General features: G+C 42.5%; 1 protein-coding gene across 1 annotated transcript; it reads right to left on the bottom strand.

Moving 5' to 3' along the window:
- Positions 1-830: 830 nt before the first annotated feature.
- Positions 831-14,322, bottom strand: LOC138593925 (alpha-1,6-mannosylglycoprotein 6-beta-N-acetylglucosaminyltransferase B-like). The gene is made up of 17 exons (XM_069665008.1): positions 14,297-14,322; positions 11,981-12,096; positions 9,561-9,690; positions 9,332-9,471; positions 6,943-7,007; positions 5,823-5,996; positions 5,558-5,725; positions 5,191-5,360; positions 4,942-5,073; positions 4,522-4,655; positions 3,184-3,326; positions 2,198-2,353; positions 1,958-2,104; positions 1,742-1,858; positions 1,589-1,663; positions 1,281-1,441; positions 831-1,029 (listed from the first exon to the last, which is right to left on the bottom strand). Exons 1-17 carry the CDS (start codon positions 14,320-14,322, stop codon positions 831-833), a joined length of 2,253 nt encoding a protein of 750 aa, XP_069521109.1.
- Positions 14,323-14,764: the final 442 nt, after the last annotated feature.

Here is a 14,764-nt window from a genome sequence, read left to right as displayed (position 1 = left end):
ATTCACTCAGAAAATGAGCCTCATCACTTAAGCTGTCAGCCGCTCTCCTCCGAGGCCCCGGCTAATATTTGCAGCCAGCAATGCATTGAGGGGTTACATGAGCCGTAATCCCATGCAACGCTGACCAGTGTGATACATTACTGCAAGCATATGACTGATTAGATACTTTCTTTAGCATAATATTGGAGTGCACTGGAGCAGGACAAGAAAAGTTAAACACAGAGGATTAAATGGCTTTAGAGCTATAAGTGCCTCTTTTCACTTATATTTATGTAAATAAACTTATTTCCCTTAAGTGCAACGACATGCAAAGACTATTTGTAGGAGGGATCAAGGAAAAACTTAAAAAATAAGAAGATTACTATTCTGCTTTAGGAGACAACAGGCTTTCAATCCTTATATTTTAAAAGATTAAGTACTTTTAAAATAGCAATCATTACGTTTTGTTTCCTGAGAAATGACACGAAAAAACTACAAGAGGTCATGTACGTATCGAGTGCATTTGACAAATCTGACAAACTGCGCTGCGCCATATTTCACTTTTTAACGCAAGTAAATTTGACCCATTTGGCACAACTTCCACTTCCTGCACATATCATTTAAAGTGATAGGTGGGGCACTATATCAGTGTATAGTTACTCTTTCCACTGTGAGATCCACAAACAAAACCACAAAGCTTTCAATAGCATTGGCAGAACAGCTCTATCTTTTTGGTCGAGATCTTTACCCACACAGTTTGCATTGCAGATGGCTCTTTGGTGCTGTCTTTATCTTATTCCCTGGTTCCTACTCTCTTCCTGCTACTTTCCTGAGTTCGTTCACATTGTTGTTTAGAGGCAGTCAGGGCACAGAGCCACCTGTCCAGGTAGGTGAGCTCTGCAGGGGCACAGTCTGCGCTGAGAAGGGTCAGAGCCGGCGCAACTGAACAGCAGAGGCTCCTGCTGGAGGCCACAGCGTCGACCCCAAGGGCTGTAGGAAGGGAACAGGTGGTTGGCCTCCTGTCCCGTGCTGGAGCAGCCAATGCCAAGTCTACAGAATGGGAAATTAAAATTGTATTAACGGTGGACTTAAGATGCAAACAATGTATTTATTGAGGTGCCATTTCAGAATATTGTTCTTGTTTAGGAGCGTAGTTGATTTTGGCATTATAATTCATGTATTTTACAGTTACCTCACAGACAATATAAAGGCCTTATCACCAGTAAATTGTCAACTCTGATCTTGTACATTATAATTTTCCCTCCCTGCACCTGTTCAGTGTGTATCTACTGATTTCTCACCTGTTGAAAGCAGCAGGCGTGTTCAGGTGGTGAAACAGAGCAGGCTCGCACACATGGGATGACCGTCGACACACGCTTACACATGACTGGCCCAAGGGACCCAGGTGCGCCCTCAGAGCACTTTCTGGTGGCCAAGTAGGAGCTGATTTAGTGCAAAAACTCTGGAGGGATTTAAGACGATTTGTAGAGGTTAAAACAAGCAAGGACTGAACGATGTGTCACAAAAAATCTCTCCAAACTTATCTTGTCTAGAAACTCCAGAAGACAAAACACAACAAGTCTATCCAAACATGTCTTCAGCTCCTTACCTGGTGAGTGATATAACTGCGAACCCTCTCCAGCATTCCCTCACATGTGAACTCTCGAGGAGTGAAGGGCTTAACCTGCCAAAAAATACAAGACTTTGTCACTACTACTGAATATAAACATAAACTGTATTGCGCGTGTTCTCTGGTCACCACCTCTGTGCGCAGAATGGCTCTCACTGCCTCCCGTACATCCGTCTTGTTGGTCACGTCGACAGTCCACACGTGCGGTTTGCCAATAAAGTTTTCAGCGTAAGGGTGCTGAGAGGAGATCTGTGATACAAATATAAATCCAAATTATTTACTGTCTTTCGATCTAAAGATGAAGCACTTAATTTACATTCAGTTGTTTCAGTTGGAGGACTCAGCTACCTGTCTGGTGGTGGGCTTGCCTTTGTAGAAGTCATTGTTGTCTGATGAGTGCGGCGGGTCAAACCGTGGCTGCAGGAAGACGCAGCCCAGAGCTATCGCCTCGATGGGAGCAGGACCCTCGTAGGGGAATCCAAGACCTACAAACACCTGAGAGGGAAGACGTTATGTTTTGTATCATAATGAGGATCCAGCATGAACTCAGGATGAGAATATTGAGCTTTAGTCTGACTCTCATCTGACCTTGGCTCTGCGGAGAAGTCGTAAGAAGTGTTCCTGAGTCAGCAGGCCGTGGTTTCTGATGAAGCTGGGTAGATTTGAGGTGCGTCCTGCTGGCTGGTAGACTGTAGCATGGGTCTCCAGCTCTTCACTGATCAGCCCCACATACTCAGATTTACCCTAAAATACAGACACCACAGACTGTATAAAAAGATGGACGACATGACAGCCAAACCCTCTCTATCGCCCTCTGCTGACTGGCTGCAGTATAGCTCATAAAGCCCGCCTCCTCCATGTTAACAGATGGGACATGAGTCAGACTATAAAATCAAAATACATGTCAAATAAATGTTTCTCAAACATGGTTTCTGTCATTACAGTTAATTCTTATCATGCTGATTTACGTTCAAGTGTTCATTTTTCTGACAAGTTTATTTTTCATAAGTTATTTGATGCTGTCAAAAGGATGATTGACAGCTCTGTTGACAAATACGGCTCCTGCAGCCGATCTGTTCTGGATTAGCAGAGTAGAGGATGAACGGAGAGAGGAGACGTAACTAAAACAATCACTACAGTCACTGAAGTTTACATATCTGCTTCAGACCAACACAAGAAGCTGTTCTGCTGTTAATCACGCCGACGTGCGGGATCTTTGACAAGTTTTTTCGCTAAGTTAAGTGTGTGTATTGGTTAGCAGATGTGACTACGGCGGCTCCACCCGCCAATCTCTACTGCGCAACTCTGGCTCCAAATGACGTCACCATCATGAGATGGCAGCGCCTGTCACGGGGGGGTATTTTGGCCTCAATTTCGTACAATGAGAGCAGATGGAGACGGATCGTACATCTTTATATGCAGTCATTGATACACACACTTACAGAGACACACACAAGAAGGATCAAGGCTTGTGTGCAAATCTCTTCCATCATGTAAAATTGTGCAGTAGCTAGCTTTTTGACATGCTTCTTGCTAACTAATGTTTCTTGCTAACTACCTATATAATGTTATACCTGCCACATATAGTCCTGTTTGCCGTAAACCACTGCTATCTTGTCTTTCCTGTAGGCGTCCGGCTCCAGCTCTTCCTCCCTCGTCTCCTTCCTCGCCGCCTCCTCGCTCACAAAACCCAGAAAGGAGTTATCAGCAGTATGAGCTAGTGGTACAAAAAAAAAAGACAGAACAGTTTTAGAAAGACAGATATCAAGAATAAATGTAATTTTCTATAAACGTGTGCATATCTAAACTAGTTTTTGAGAAGAGAGAGCAGTATGAAACGTTCTGTATGAACGCCTGTCCACACACTTTCCTGAAGACGACACAAAAAGAGATACAGTGTGGAAATAAATACTTTTGGACAGGTATTAATGATGGCTTCAAATATTATAGGTGAATAACAGTTAAGATGAACATTCTGTAAGCGAAGACGACCACGCTGTGCTGTATAAATCAACAGTTAGAGGAAATGAGAATTCAAACATATACAAGAGCTTAATGTCTGGCTGTTTGGATAGGCAGCTGCCACCCTGCTGCCCTCTGACACACCGAAGTAGGTGTGAAAGATGAGTATTTACTTTATTAGGAATGTGCCAGCAAAGGTGTGTGTGGACGAGTGTGCAATTTGAGCTCATTTGTGTGTATGTGTTTCTTTCCGCCCTATCTCAATGTATCTCAGATCCGCCCTCTTTGACCCTTAAAGCAGCACAGACACTTGTCTCTTACACCTGCCTCGGTTCAGTGCTGAACATCAGCAGAGATATGCAAACTGATATGATCAAGATCGGGCCACATGTGGGGGTTCAGTGGGAAGCTCTGAAGGAATAAAGTTTCAGTCTTCGTGCTGCTTGTTACAGTTCTGCTTCATCGGCTTGTTCTTAATCGTCTATCTATCCTCTCCTTCATTTCAAAACAGAAGCATAAACAACCGCCCGCTCTTTTCTCAAGCTTCTTTCTGTCCTCTCTCCTCCATCAGCTTACAGCCATCGCTCTCTCCCCCTCAGCAGGACAAATAAACAGTGATCCAGGCCGAGACGTGAAGGGTGGCTCTCGGCCCAGTGCGTCCAGCTTGTCTCCATCTCCCGGCAGGGTGGAGGAGATGACAGCGAGAGGTGTTGCAATGAGAGTTCAGTCTGGGCACCAAGTTCATGTAACCTCAGCGATTAATCCTCTGACTGTGAGGACGCTTACAGGGGTGTGTGTGAGGGATCAGTGCTGCGGCAGCAAGATATACATATATCTGTATATATCATACAGTGTCACAGATGTGTTCTCACACACAAACTGATTCACACGTTTGCATCTTTACAGATGCGCATGCACACGAGAAAATGCAAACACACACACAGACTTACGGAACATGGTCATGTACTGCAGAGGCTGCAGACCCCAGCTGCCCCACAGGGTTTTATATCCTCGATCACGGGCATAACTCCCCAAGTTAAAGGCTGGTTCAGTGCCGAAGGAGTCCAGGATTCTGAAGCGACACCTGCAATGTATCACAAAATGTATGTTTCTTTTTATACACTGTGGTACAACTTTTGAATTCAGCAATAATTACCAACAACGTAACGTGTGTATTTATTTTTCTTTACATTTTTCAGGTCTTTTATTTTGAAAATCATGACAGAAAAGATCATAAAACACACTCGCAGCTCTTTGCAGACTTTCGAAAACTCAGTAAATTTAAAATAAATATGTAATGTATTCAGATTATAAATAACTAGTGATATTCTAGAATCATTATAATGTAATAAGAAAAATTAAGGCTGTACTTGTAATGCAGGAAAGCCAGTCCCATGGTGCCTTGAAGGTGAGCAAGGCCGTGATAGTCAGTATAGATGAGGTCAAAAGTCAGGGGCCTCTGGATTGGACAGCTGCCCCGGCCTGGAGCTGCACCTATCAGGCTGGACCAATCACAATAAACACACATCAGAACACTAATGGCTCAGAAACATTCAGCACGTTTGAATCCCGCCATGTAATAGTTTGTGTCAGATGAGAGTATGCCAAGTGATGCCAACCTGTGCAGTTGGTGCTGTGAGTTGCTGAAGGTGAGGTTGTGGCCCAGGATTGTCAGACAGGCACTGAGGTCAGCCCACTGGACCAGCTCCCCGAGAGGACCCCCTCTCTTCACCATGGCTTCAAAACGCTGGCCGACACTGCCAGCCAGGGCGCCGGGATAAAGCAGCACCTTGAGGATGGGAAAGGAGATGTTATGATGTCTTATGTTTAATGGGTGTCATTCAGTGTGCAACATAGAAAAACAGATTTTTTTTTTAAATATTAAAAATCATTATGTTCACCTTTAAAACCCTTTAAATAAACATTAATATCCTATAGATATTACATGTTGGGGTACGAATGGCGGAGCTAATTTGCTGGTTTTACCCTCATCTGGTTGGAGACTGTGTTGTTGCTGCTCCGCCTCATCCTCAGACCGGCCCGTATCCACCGCTCAGACATCCTCTCCACTCTGGACCGGATGAAGTTCATAGCAGAACCACTGTTGTTGCTGATGACCTCATACAGAGGGCTCAGAGTTGTACGCATCTCAGCCTGTGCACAATCGTAGTGTGAAAACAGTGATTTTGAACATGAGTTTAATCCTTCTACATTCATAGTCCAGTCATTCACAGGGGCCTGAACCTGATACCTTCTCTGTAAAGGAGTGAGGTTTGTGGTGCCACGGCAGTGCAGAGTTGTTTCTTCCAAGACGAGGAGGACAAAAGTCCTCTATTTGGCTGAGGTAATTCAGTATGGAGCAGACGGTACCATCCACCCCATAGAAGCCATAACAGGGGTCTGTCTGCCAACGGGCCTGCAGGAACTGCCAGAGAGGAATCAAAACAATAATCAGTATAAATAACGACACACTTTGTGTTAAATACAGTAATTTATCATTAGCTAAGCTAAGCACATGCTATGCTATAGTTCCCATGATTTTCAAATGGAACTTTCATTTGCAGCTCAAATTTGCTCTTATAATAAATAACTAACTTTAAAGGGGGGGTATTATGCTAATTTCAAGATTTATATTTCACTCTGGAGTAGCTTAGCGTAATTTATAGCCAAAAAAAAAGTCTTCATTTTTCTCACACTGGTGCTCTGTGCAGGCGCTCATACTGCCTCTGCCTGAAACAACTCAGTCAGCTCTGTCTCTTTAAGAAACCCCGCCCCTACAAGCCAGCTTGCTTCTGATTGGCCAGCCCTCTGAAGCCTGCCGAGTGCCAGAACTCAGTGCCTCCTACCCTGTTGCCGAATTACAGAGTTGTCGGCAAAGAGTTAACTTCACTTGTTCGATTTGAAATGAATGTCTGGTGCTTTGGTCCTTTGGAAAAGTAAACACTGATGTCTTTCCTTCACAGCCAAAGAAACATTTTCTCCAAGGCAATCTTAACCAACTGGATGAGCAGAGCTGTTGAGCAGAGTGGTGGAGTGAAAAACTGAGCTGCTGGGTGGGTGTGTCCTTGAACGGTGCCAGAGGTAGGAAGCTCTGATGTGTCTCAGGCAGATGCCCAAATATAGAGTTCCTCCACTTTGTGACATCACAAAGTGAAGCATCTGGAGAAGTCTGTCTGAGACTTTTTTAGCAGGGGATAACTCCAACATACTTTTACCTACAGATTTGAAACTTCACCCACATTTAGTCTGGACATCCAACATTGTCACATCTTAAAATGTGAAACAGCATAATACCCCCTCTTTAAGTCGAGCAGGCAATACATCCAAAAAAGTGCACACACATGCTTCCTCATATCTTTCCACTTTCTCACCTCCACTTTCTCTGCACACACCGGATATGCAGGATCCATCGGCACCTCACACTTCTCATTGGGCCCTATGGGTTAGATATTACCTGTCAGGTAGTTTTTCTTTATGTGGACATTTGAAGTAACAGAACGTACATTGTAAAGTGAACTCACTACACGTAATGAAGAACAGAGGATAATAACTTTGATATACAACCTCCCGGCTGAGGCGTTCACAATGAATAGCAGCCATCAGCGCCGTGTATAGCGCTGCTGTGCGTGTAAGAGGCATGAGAGTAGAGGCAGTGTGTTCTCAGAGGCCCCTTCCCGTAAGCCCCCCCACCATCTCCAGCCAATGTCAATCAACTGGAATGAACAGACACGCTCACACACACCTGACCCACCTGCCTCCTACCAAACATACCCCCTTTTTACAATGCGAGGCTTTGCCAAAACACACAGTCCTTAACTTTGTAAAACAACGTAGTAAAAAGGAAAAGAGGGGAAAAAAAGATAAGAAAAACCTGAAGGCATGTGTGAGGTGTGAAAGCCTGAAAACAGTGATCTGCTATAGGAGGAGAGAAAAAAGTGCTCCCTCTGCAAAAACAAGAGTATGAGTAGACAAGTTGGTGAAAGGACTCGTGGGTAATTCGGTCGTATTTTATTGGTGTGAGGTAATGTGAGAGGACGAGGGGAAGGGGCGAACAGGCTGGTGATGGGGACGTGTGTTTGTGTGCGTGCGGGTGGCATGTGTGCACATAATATAAGTTTGTGCATGTCGACATATGCACGGTACAGTGTCTGTGTGGCCTAGGCTTTCTCAGGAAGAAGTAAGCATGTACCTACTAATCTCCACTGCCCACACACACACACACAGCCTCGCGTGCCAACCAGGGTGCGTAACCCGTCTCTCACCTGACACCTCTCAGGAGGGTCGTAGCAAAGACGTAAACTTTTTTTTCCCTCCCCACGTCCAGATGATCGGCACTGGCTCTGAGGGACTTGTTAAACTTCTATTCAAGGACTTCATCCCCCATAACCACCTGCACCCGCTGCCCTTTAACCCCCCCCCCCCATTCACACCCACCATTATCACAGCTTGTTAATTTCACTGTGTGGTTAACCTCTTTTGAGGCTCTGAACCATGCATTTGGCTCCGAGTGTGACACTACCGCAGCAGTAAACCACAGAAAAGCTTTGCAATTATTGGGCAATTATTGTAGCTGGCAACAGGGAGGAAGAGGAGGGTGTATTTATTTGGTGTAGCAAGAATATTAAAGCATATTATGGCTGGAACTAATCCTAAAATCACTCTTTTAGCCTGGATGATAAACGGCTTTTGGAAAAGTGAAATTATTGTTAAACAGGGTTAGATTTGTATGTTACAGCTTTTTACATGTTTCTTTTCTGTCTTAATCTCACTATGGGGCCTCACAGATCCTCCAAATATCCTGAAATTATTGTACAATGTCTATGCACAGGATATAATAAACTTAAAGGTATAATAAGTAGGATTATCCTAGAAAAATAAAATATAGACTTTTACAAATATAATATAAATCATCACTTATAGGCCTCTATACATGTGTATTGGTGAGTGTGTGTGCAGACACTTGTGAGACCCTTCCCTCTGCATCTATTCTGTTGTTTTGCCTTGCACGGGACGTTTTCAGGAGGGGTGCTGTTGTCGTTCCTTGAGCCAATCACAGCGTGATGGGAGTGGTTCAAATTAGCAGCTGGGCCCCATTCAGACCGGCGAACATGGCGAAAGAGCGATGCAGAGTTGGCTTTCTTTCTGTTGGACAGGTAGGTGCCTCAAACCAGGTAGGACAAGCTAACCGGGGGATAGCATGCTAGTGCAAAGGTAACCGTGATGCTGTCGGTGTTAGCCCAGCAGGGTGGGCGTGTTCTCGCACGAGAGAGTGAGAGTACGCTTCTGGTGATGAAGAGCCCAGGAGGAGGGGCCCAGTTGGAATGTGTTGTTGACAAAATGCAAGGAAATAATAAATCCTTATTATACCTTTAAGCAGACAAAACTTATGACAATCCAGAGAAAATTGGAACACACAAACAGTAGATCTTTTTGCCTAGTGTCATTCATACTATAATGCATCAGGGCTGGTAATCATAAGCATGCTGTCTGCAGTTTACTAAAGTGTCGAGTGATAAATTCAGATTATTTCGACTAACAAATCCTTGTTCAATGAAACTGTAAAATCTTTAGAAGTGCAAGTCAACCCACGCATGCACGGGGAGAACATGCAAACTCCACACAGAAAGGCCTCCTACATCTGATCCAGGATTCAAACCAGGAAGCTGCTGGCTGTGGGGCAACAGCGCTAACCACTGCACAGGCCTGTGTAATGTGTGGTGAATAACAATTAGTTAAAAAAGAGAAAAGTCCTGGCTTTACCTGTGTGTAGTCTGAGATCATCATGTGGTGTTGGTGTGTGAGACTGATGATGGTGATGGCTGAGCTGGTCGAGCCGCTGGGACACTCTCTTCAGCTCTCTCTCTACTAGGTGGACCAAGCCTTGTTGGTCCTGTCTAAAGCTGGAAAACAAACACAGGTGATCACACATGTGCGGACAAATACTGTCAGCTATATACTGTGTGTAATTTCCTTTCACTGAAACACTCACGTCTGCAGTAACAGACTGATATCCTCTCTGGTCAGCTTAGTGACGTCTCTCTCTCTGCTCAGTCTCTGCACCTGAGTACTCAAAGCCTCCAAGCGAAGAGCCAGCCTGCGAAAGCCAACACCACGCTGACCTGGAACAAAAAGCATAGTGTACAATTTAATGACAGATTAAGATGGTTAATGTTTCCTAATTTGTAAATTGAGTTGAACTGTGGGCTTATCGGTCATGTAGCATTGCTTCATGGTTTCAGAGACAGCCCACACAAACACAAACACAAACACAAACACAAACACACAGCCACATACACTCACAAAGACAAACTGTATGCATATGTTTTTATGAATGTTTTCACAGACACCTTCATGGTTGAATGTAAGCTTGTATTTGCTGACTTCTTACGCTGTTAGTTTTGTAATCTCTTCCTGTTAGCACTCTGTTAGCCACCTAGCTACAATCTACTGATGTTAGCAGACAGACACGCCATAACTGTTCAAGCAGTGAGAGTGTGTTTTAAAAGCTTGTTTAAAAGACGTGTGAGTCAGTGATTATGAATATGGAGTTGTTATATTTCGGGGACAGTTGTTAGGAAACGCTTTTGAAGCCATGTTGTTTCTATATCGTGAGCTAGGGGGTTTCTGGTGGAGTTCGGGTTAATTTGAGGGCAGAGAAAGGATCTCCTTGGGGATGGAGCTGTAACCTGTGATATGCAGTAAAACCACACCGACTGATGATGTCACTCCATCTCTGTTTGTTCAGCTGACTGTCGGCGTATCACGACTTACATGCCCAATGAATGATGCAATGAAAGATAAATGGGAGAGAAGAGGTGGGGTACTGAAACAACAACTTAATGCCGGTTGTGTGAGATAACTACACAACGTGAGCACATACATCTTATAAAACTATAATGTGTGTACGTGGGCGCAACGCTTACCCATATCGCTTAGTAGGAAATATACTAAAACTTGCTTCAGCACATTATCAGACCACATGGAGACAGCAAATATGCAGTACAAAGCTTCCTATTATGTGGCTCTATTATATAATAATTTTTTAATGCAATAATGACAGTCTACTGATATGAGTTTCCTCTGTGTCAGAGCCAACATAGAGACCATTCCTTTACGTGTCCTTTTATTCTAAAACAAACCTCCATAAGGGACAACTTGATTTTCCTCATATGAAAAGTCGCCTTAGTCAGTCAGTGATTTAAACAGAGACTGCTTGAAAACAGAGTATTTGTTGATGAATTTGAGCTGGATTAACTGCTCACCAACCGCTTCCCCCATGTGGCATATTTTCCAACACAACACTGACTCTCTGTACACAGCTCGCGGTGGGTCCCTCTAAGCACAGCAATTGTGGCTGTGTGGCTGAGAAGCACCCGTGGGTTACATTGTCTGCAAAAACAATTTTCCTACAATTTGAGAAGAAATGGTTTGGGATGTTTGGATAAAAAGTAATTGTCTGTGGTTATGTTTTGAAACTGATTCATCGGTAGCCACATTGGCTGAGTCTTTCATGAAAAGTTTGTTCTGTCTTAAGTTGAACTGTATTTCATTATTCACCATTAAAAATGGCTACTTTTACTGATTATGGAGTTAAATGTTGTGCAAAATAGGTTTAATATGAAGGTTCAGCCAGCTTTGATCTGCATCTGTATTAAATTATCATTTTTAGACGTAATTGAAAAACAAAACATTTCGAGCCGCAATCAAAACGATGCAAAAACGGCTAAACAACTACAAGACAAAGTAAAGCTAGCTGGGTCTATTCCTGATGATGTTTAAAGTGACTCAAAGGTCAAGATTTGAAGAGATGCGATGCCAGAATATGCAAATGTATTCACTGCGTGCATAAGAAAGAATGCTGATTTTACAGGAAGAATCTCTGGAGGAGATTGTTGACAACATTCGTCTCTTCACATGTAAACCAGGAAAGAATCTTTAGCCCAAACAACCCTGTCTACTGCCTTCTTAAATACCCTCCTTTAAAGAAACAGTTTAGCCAGACAATTGAATTGGACAAGGTAATATCTTGGCCACAAACCCACAACTGTCAGACCCATGGGAGGACCCACCGCGCATTGTGTACAAAGCTTCATCTAACACTAGAAGACAGTAAATCTCTGCAAAAATATACAAAACTCCTGCTAGGTCAGGTCACAAATAAATACTTAGTGTGAGGAAATCACATTTTACTGAGGTTTATGTTTCTGAAATTGTATTTGTTTTTGAGTATTTTTGGTTTATTTTATTCATGATCACTGTTCTTTAAACGTCTCAGTTAAAAAAAACTTAGCCCTACTGTTTCATTTCCTTTAAAACTTCTATACTAGAACGTTTGTGTGTGTGTGTGTGTGTGTGTGTGTGTGTGTGTGTGTGTGTGTGTGTGTGTGTGTGTGTGTGTGTGTGTGTTACCTTGTTCCTCAGGTGACCTCCCAGCAGGTTCATCCCTGGGCATCTCAAGCGGCACCCAAAGGCTCTGCAGTAGCAGGGTCAACACAGACAGGCACAGGCAGAGCACCAGGCAACCACTAGAGGGCACAATTCACAGAGAAAACGTCTTCAGATGTCACAGCAGACGGTACATCAGCAGATCACAACCTTTTCATCTTTTGAATTCATGTTCCCCCGTGATACCACGCTGTTCAACCTGATTTCAGACTGGGTGACATTCAGGAGTGTTTTGTTACATTGAACTGTGAAGGTTTTGGCCAAGTTTACATTTGCACTTCTTGTTTGCAGTGGCAGAAATCAAGCTTACTTTTAGCCAAAAATATCAACTACTTCTTTAGCTAGCATTTAAGTTCTTATCCAATAAAGCATTCATCTATTTCCGTTAGCTAACTGTTTCAGCTATGTTTTTTAGCTAATGCTTATTTAGCATTCATCCATTATTTTAAGCTAATGTTTGTCAATGCTTTTATCAATTCCTTTGAGCTAACACTTTCATGCATCTATCTGTTACTTTAAGCTACTTATTACCTTTACTGTACAATTTACAAGCTAGGCTAACAGTTCCAAGCTCTTTTAAACAAAAGAAAGTTCATACATGTATCCATTACTTTTGATTAAAATATCGAGCAATTTTAGCGTACAACTTTGAGGTTTTTATCCATTAGCCTACTTTAAGCCAAAAATGTCAACTCTTTATTAATTAATTTAAGTATTAGTCTATTACCTTTAGCGAACCGTTTCAACTATTTATTCAGTACGTTTAGCTTACAACTTTCATGCATTTATTCCTCATTTTTAGCAAATATTTTGAGGCATTATTACCTTTACTGTGCAATTTTCAAGCATATCGATTACATTACGCTAACAATTGCAAGCACTTAGTCATAACTTTATGCGAACAATCCAAGCATTTATCCATTACTTCACGCTAACAATTCCAAGCACAAAAAAATGTAGGCTATGTATTTATTCATTACTTTTAGCTAACGTTTTAACACTCATGCTTTACTTTTAGCTAACAACTACGAACATGTTTTCCTTACTTTTAGCTAACAATTTAAATTTTTTATTTATCTAATTTATTTTAATTGAACAATTTAGCTTAACCCAAAAGGCAACTGGACTTGGTTGAAGTTCTTGAAGACGTTTCACCTCTCATCCGAAAGGCTTCTTCAGTTCTGACTGGTGGACGGAGCTAGAAATATAAGCCGCTGTAGGTCATTAGTATTTATCCATTATATTTACCAACTCAGACTTTTTCCAGCTAGTACACATTCTCCCTTTGAGGTAGGCCTATAACAGCTGACTCAATATGTGTAGTCTTTAATAATACCATCATTTCTATTTTCTTGAGTTAGTTGAGCTACAGTTTTTCCATGTACTAGCAATTGAGTCTTAAATTATACATATGTCATACATATATCTTGTTATATTTTCTTAGTATATATATTGGACATGTCATAAAAGGTCAGTTCTTAACCATCTGTGTCATAACCAACAATTTTATAGATTTTATTTTAAGAGCAAATGTAATGCAAAAGAGCTTAACCGCCTGATGTTGCCTTTCATCAAATACACTGAGACTGTGGAGAGCAAAAATTGTTCCATGACTTCGAGTGAAGACCCGGGTGTGTGAAAATACTAGAAGCGTTATGTAGCATTAAAGCATGTGTCAGCTCACTGCTCACATGAGCTCCCAGCCTCGGTTTAACTGGGGCAGAGAGAGCAGTCTCTTCACTCTCGCTTTCATCAGGCCCGTAAACCCACCAACCCTTACCCGAAGAAACGCGGGGCGGTCAAGCTCAAGTACGTACACAAACAGTTTCTAGGCTCCCTTAGTGCCTATAAAGCTAAAAATTTAGACCCGGGCAAATTATTTCTCAATCAGCATTTCATCAAAGTTGTCAGATCACTCATCTCGGCATCACATGACTTTGGTTGAGGTAGCACGGCTATAAAAGTGCACAAGAGGAATCATGCCTTGTTATTGTTGGCCTGATTTCTACTACAGGTGACGCACATGTTGGGGAGATCCAGACATGACGATGAATGTAAACATCTACACATTATATTGTACTTTGTCAACAAGCCCGACAGTCACCTCTAGGTGCACATAGACCTATCTGCGGTCAACATACGAATAACAACTGCACTTGTCTGCTTTATGCTAGCTACAGTAAATCACACTACAGTTGTAGACCTGGACAAGGTGCATCAGTTACATTTTACTGAACATTTTTAATATTTTCTATCTTATCCAAAGATGCTGAGACTTACCTGCGTGGCCTCAGTGCAACATGCATGGCCCTCTGTTTACAGGATGTTGGATCTCACTGTCAAAACATGGACATTTAAAATACCAGTGAACGCAACACGGTCAGATAGAAATGTGAACTTGAGTCTGCCACAAAGAATAGCTCTAATCTTTGGTTTAAGTGTTAAAGATTAAATGAAAATGAATGCAAATAAAAGATCACACTTTCAAGGAACAGCATCAAATAAGGCAGAAAAGCCAAAAATACTCCATCAAACCAAAATAATAATGCTATACTGAACTGTTATTGTGTGCTAATGTGACACAGATACAGAGATGTCAACAGTCTGAGCGCACCAGCCAACCATCTAAAGGATGGCCACACACACGCACGCAAACACACACACCGACACACACACAAAACCTCACCTCCTCTGGTCTCCGTCCCGGCCCGCTGGCAACCATCGGGCCTGTTTTCAAAACACACAAAC

Source organism: Semicossyphus pulcher, unplaced genomic scaffold, assembly GCF_022749685.1.
Source record: "Semicossyphus pulcher isolate SPU_LCO1_2020_fin unplaced genomic scaffold, fSemPul1.0.p SCAF_16, whole genome shotgun sequence".
In the NCBI taxonomy this organism is placed as follows: Eukaryota; Metazoa; Chordata; class Actinopteri; order Labriformes; family Labridae; genus Semicossyphus; species Semicossyphus pulcher.
Note: the sequence above shows the minus strand (reverse complement) of the source record. Positions and strands in the feature narration are given on the sequence as shown.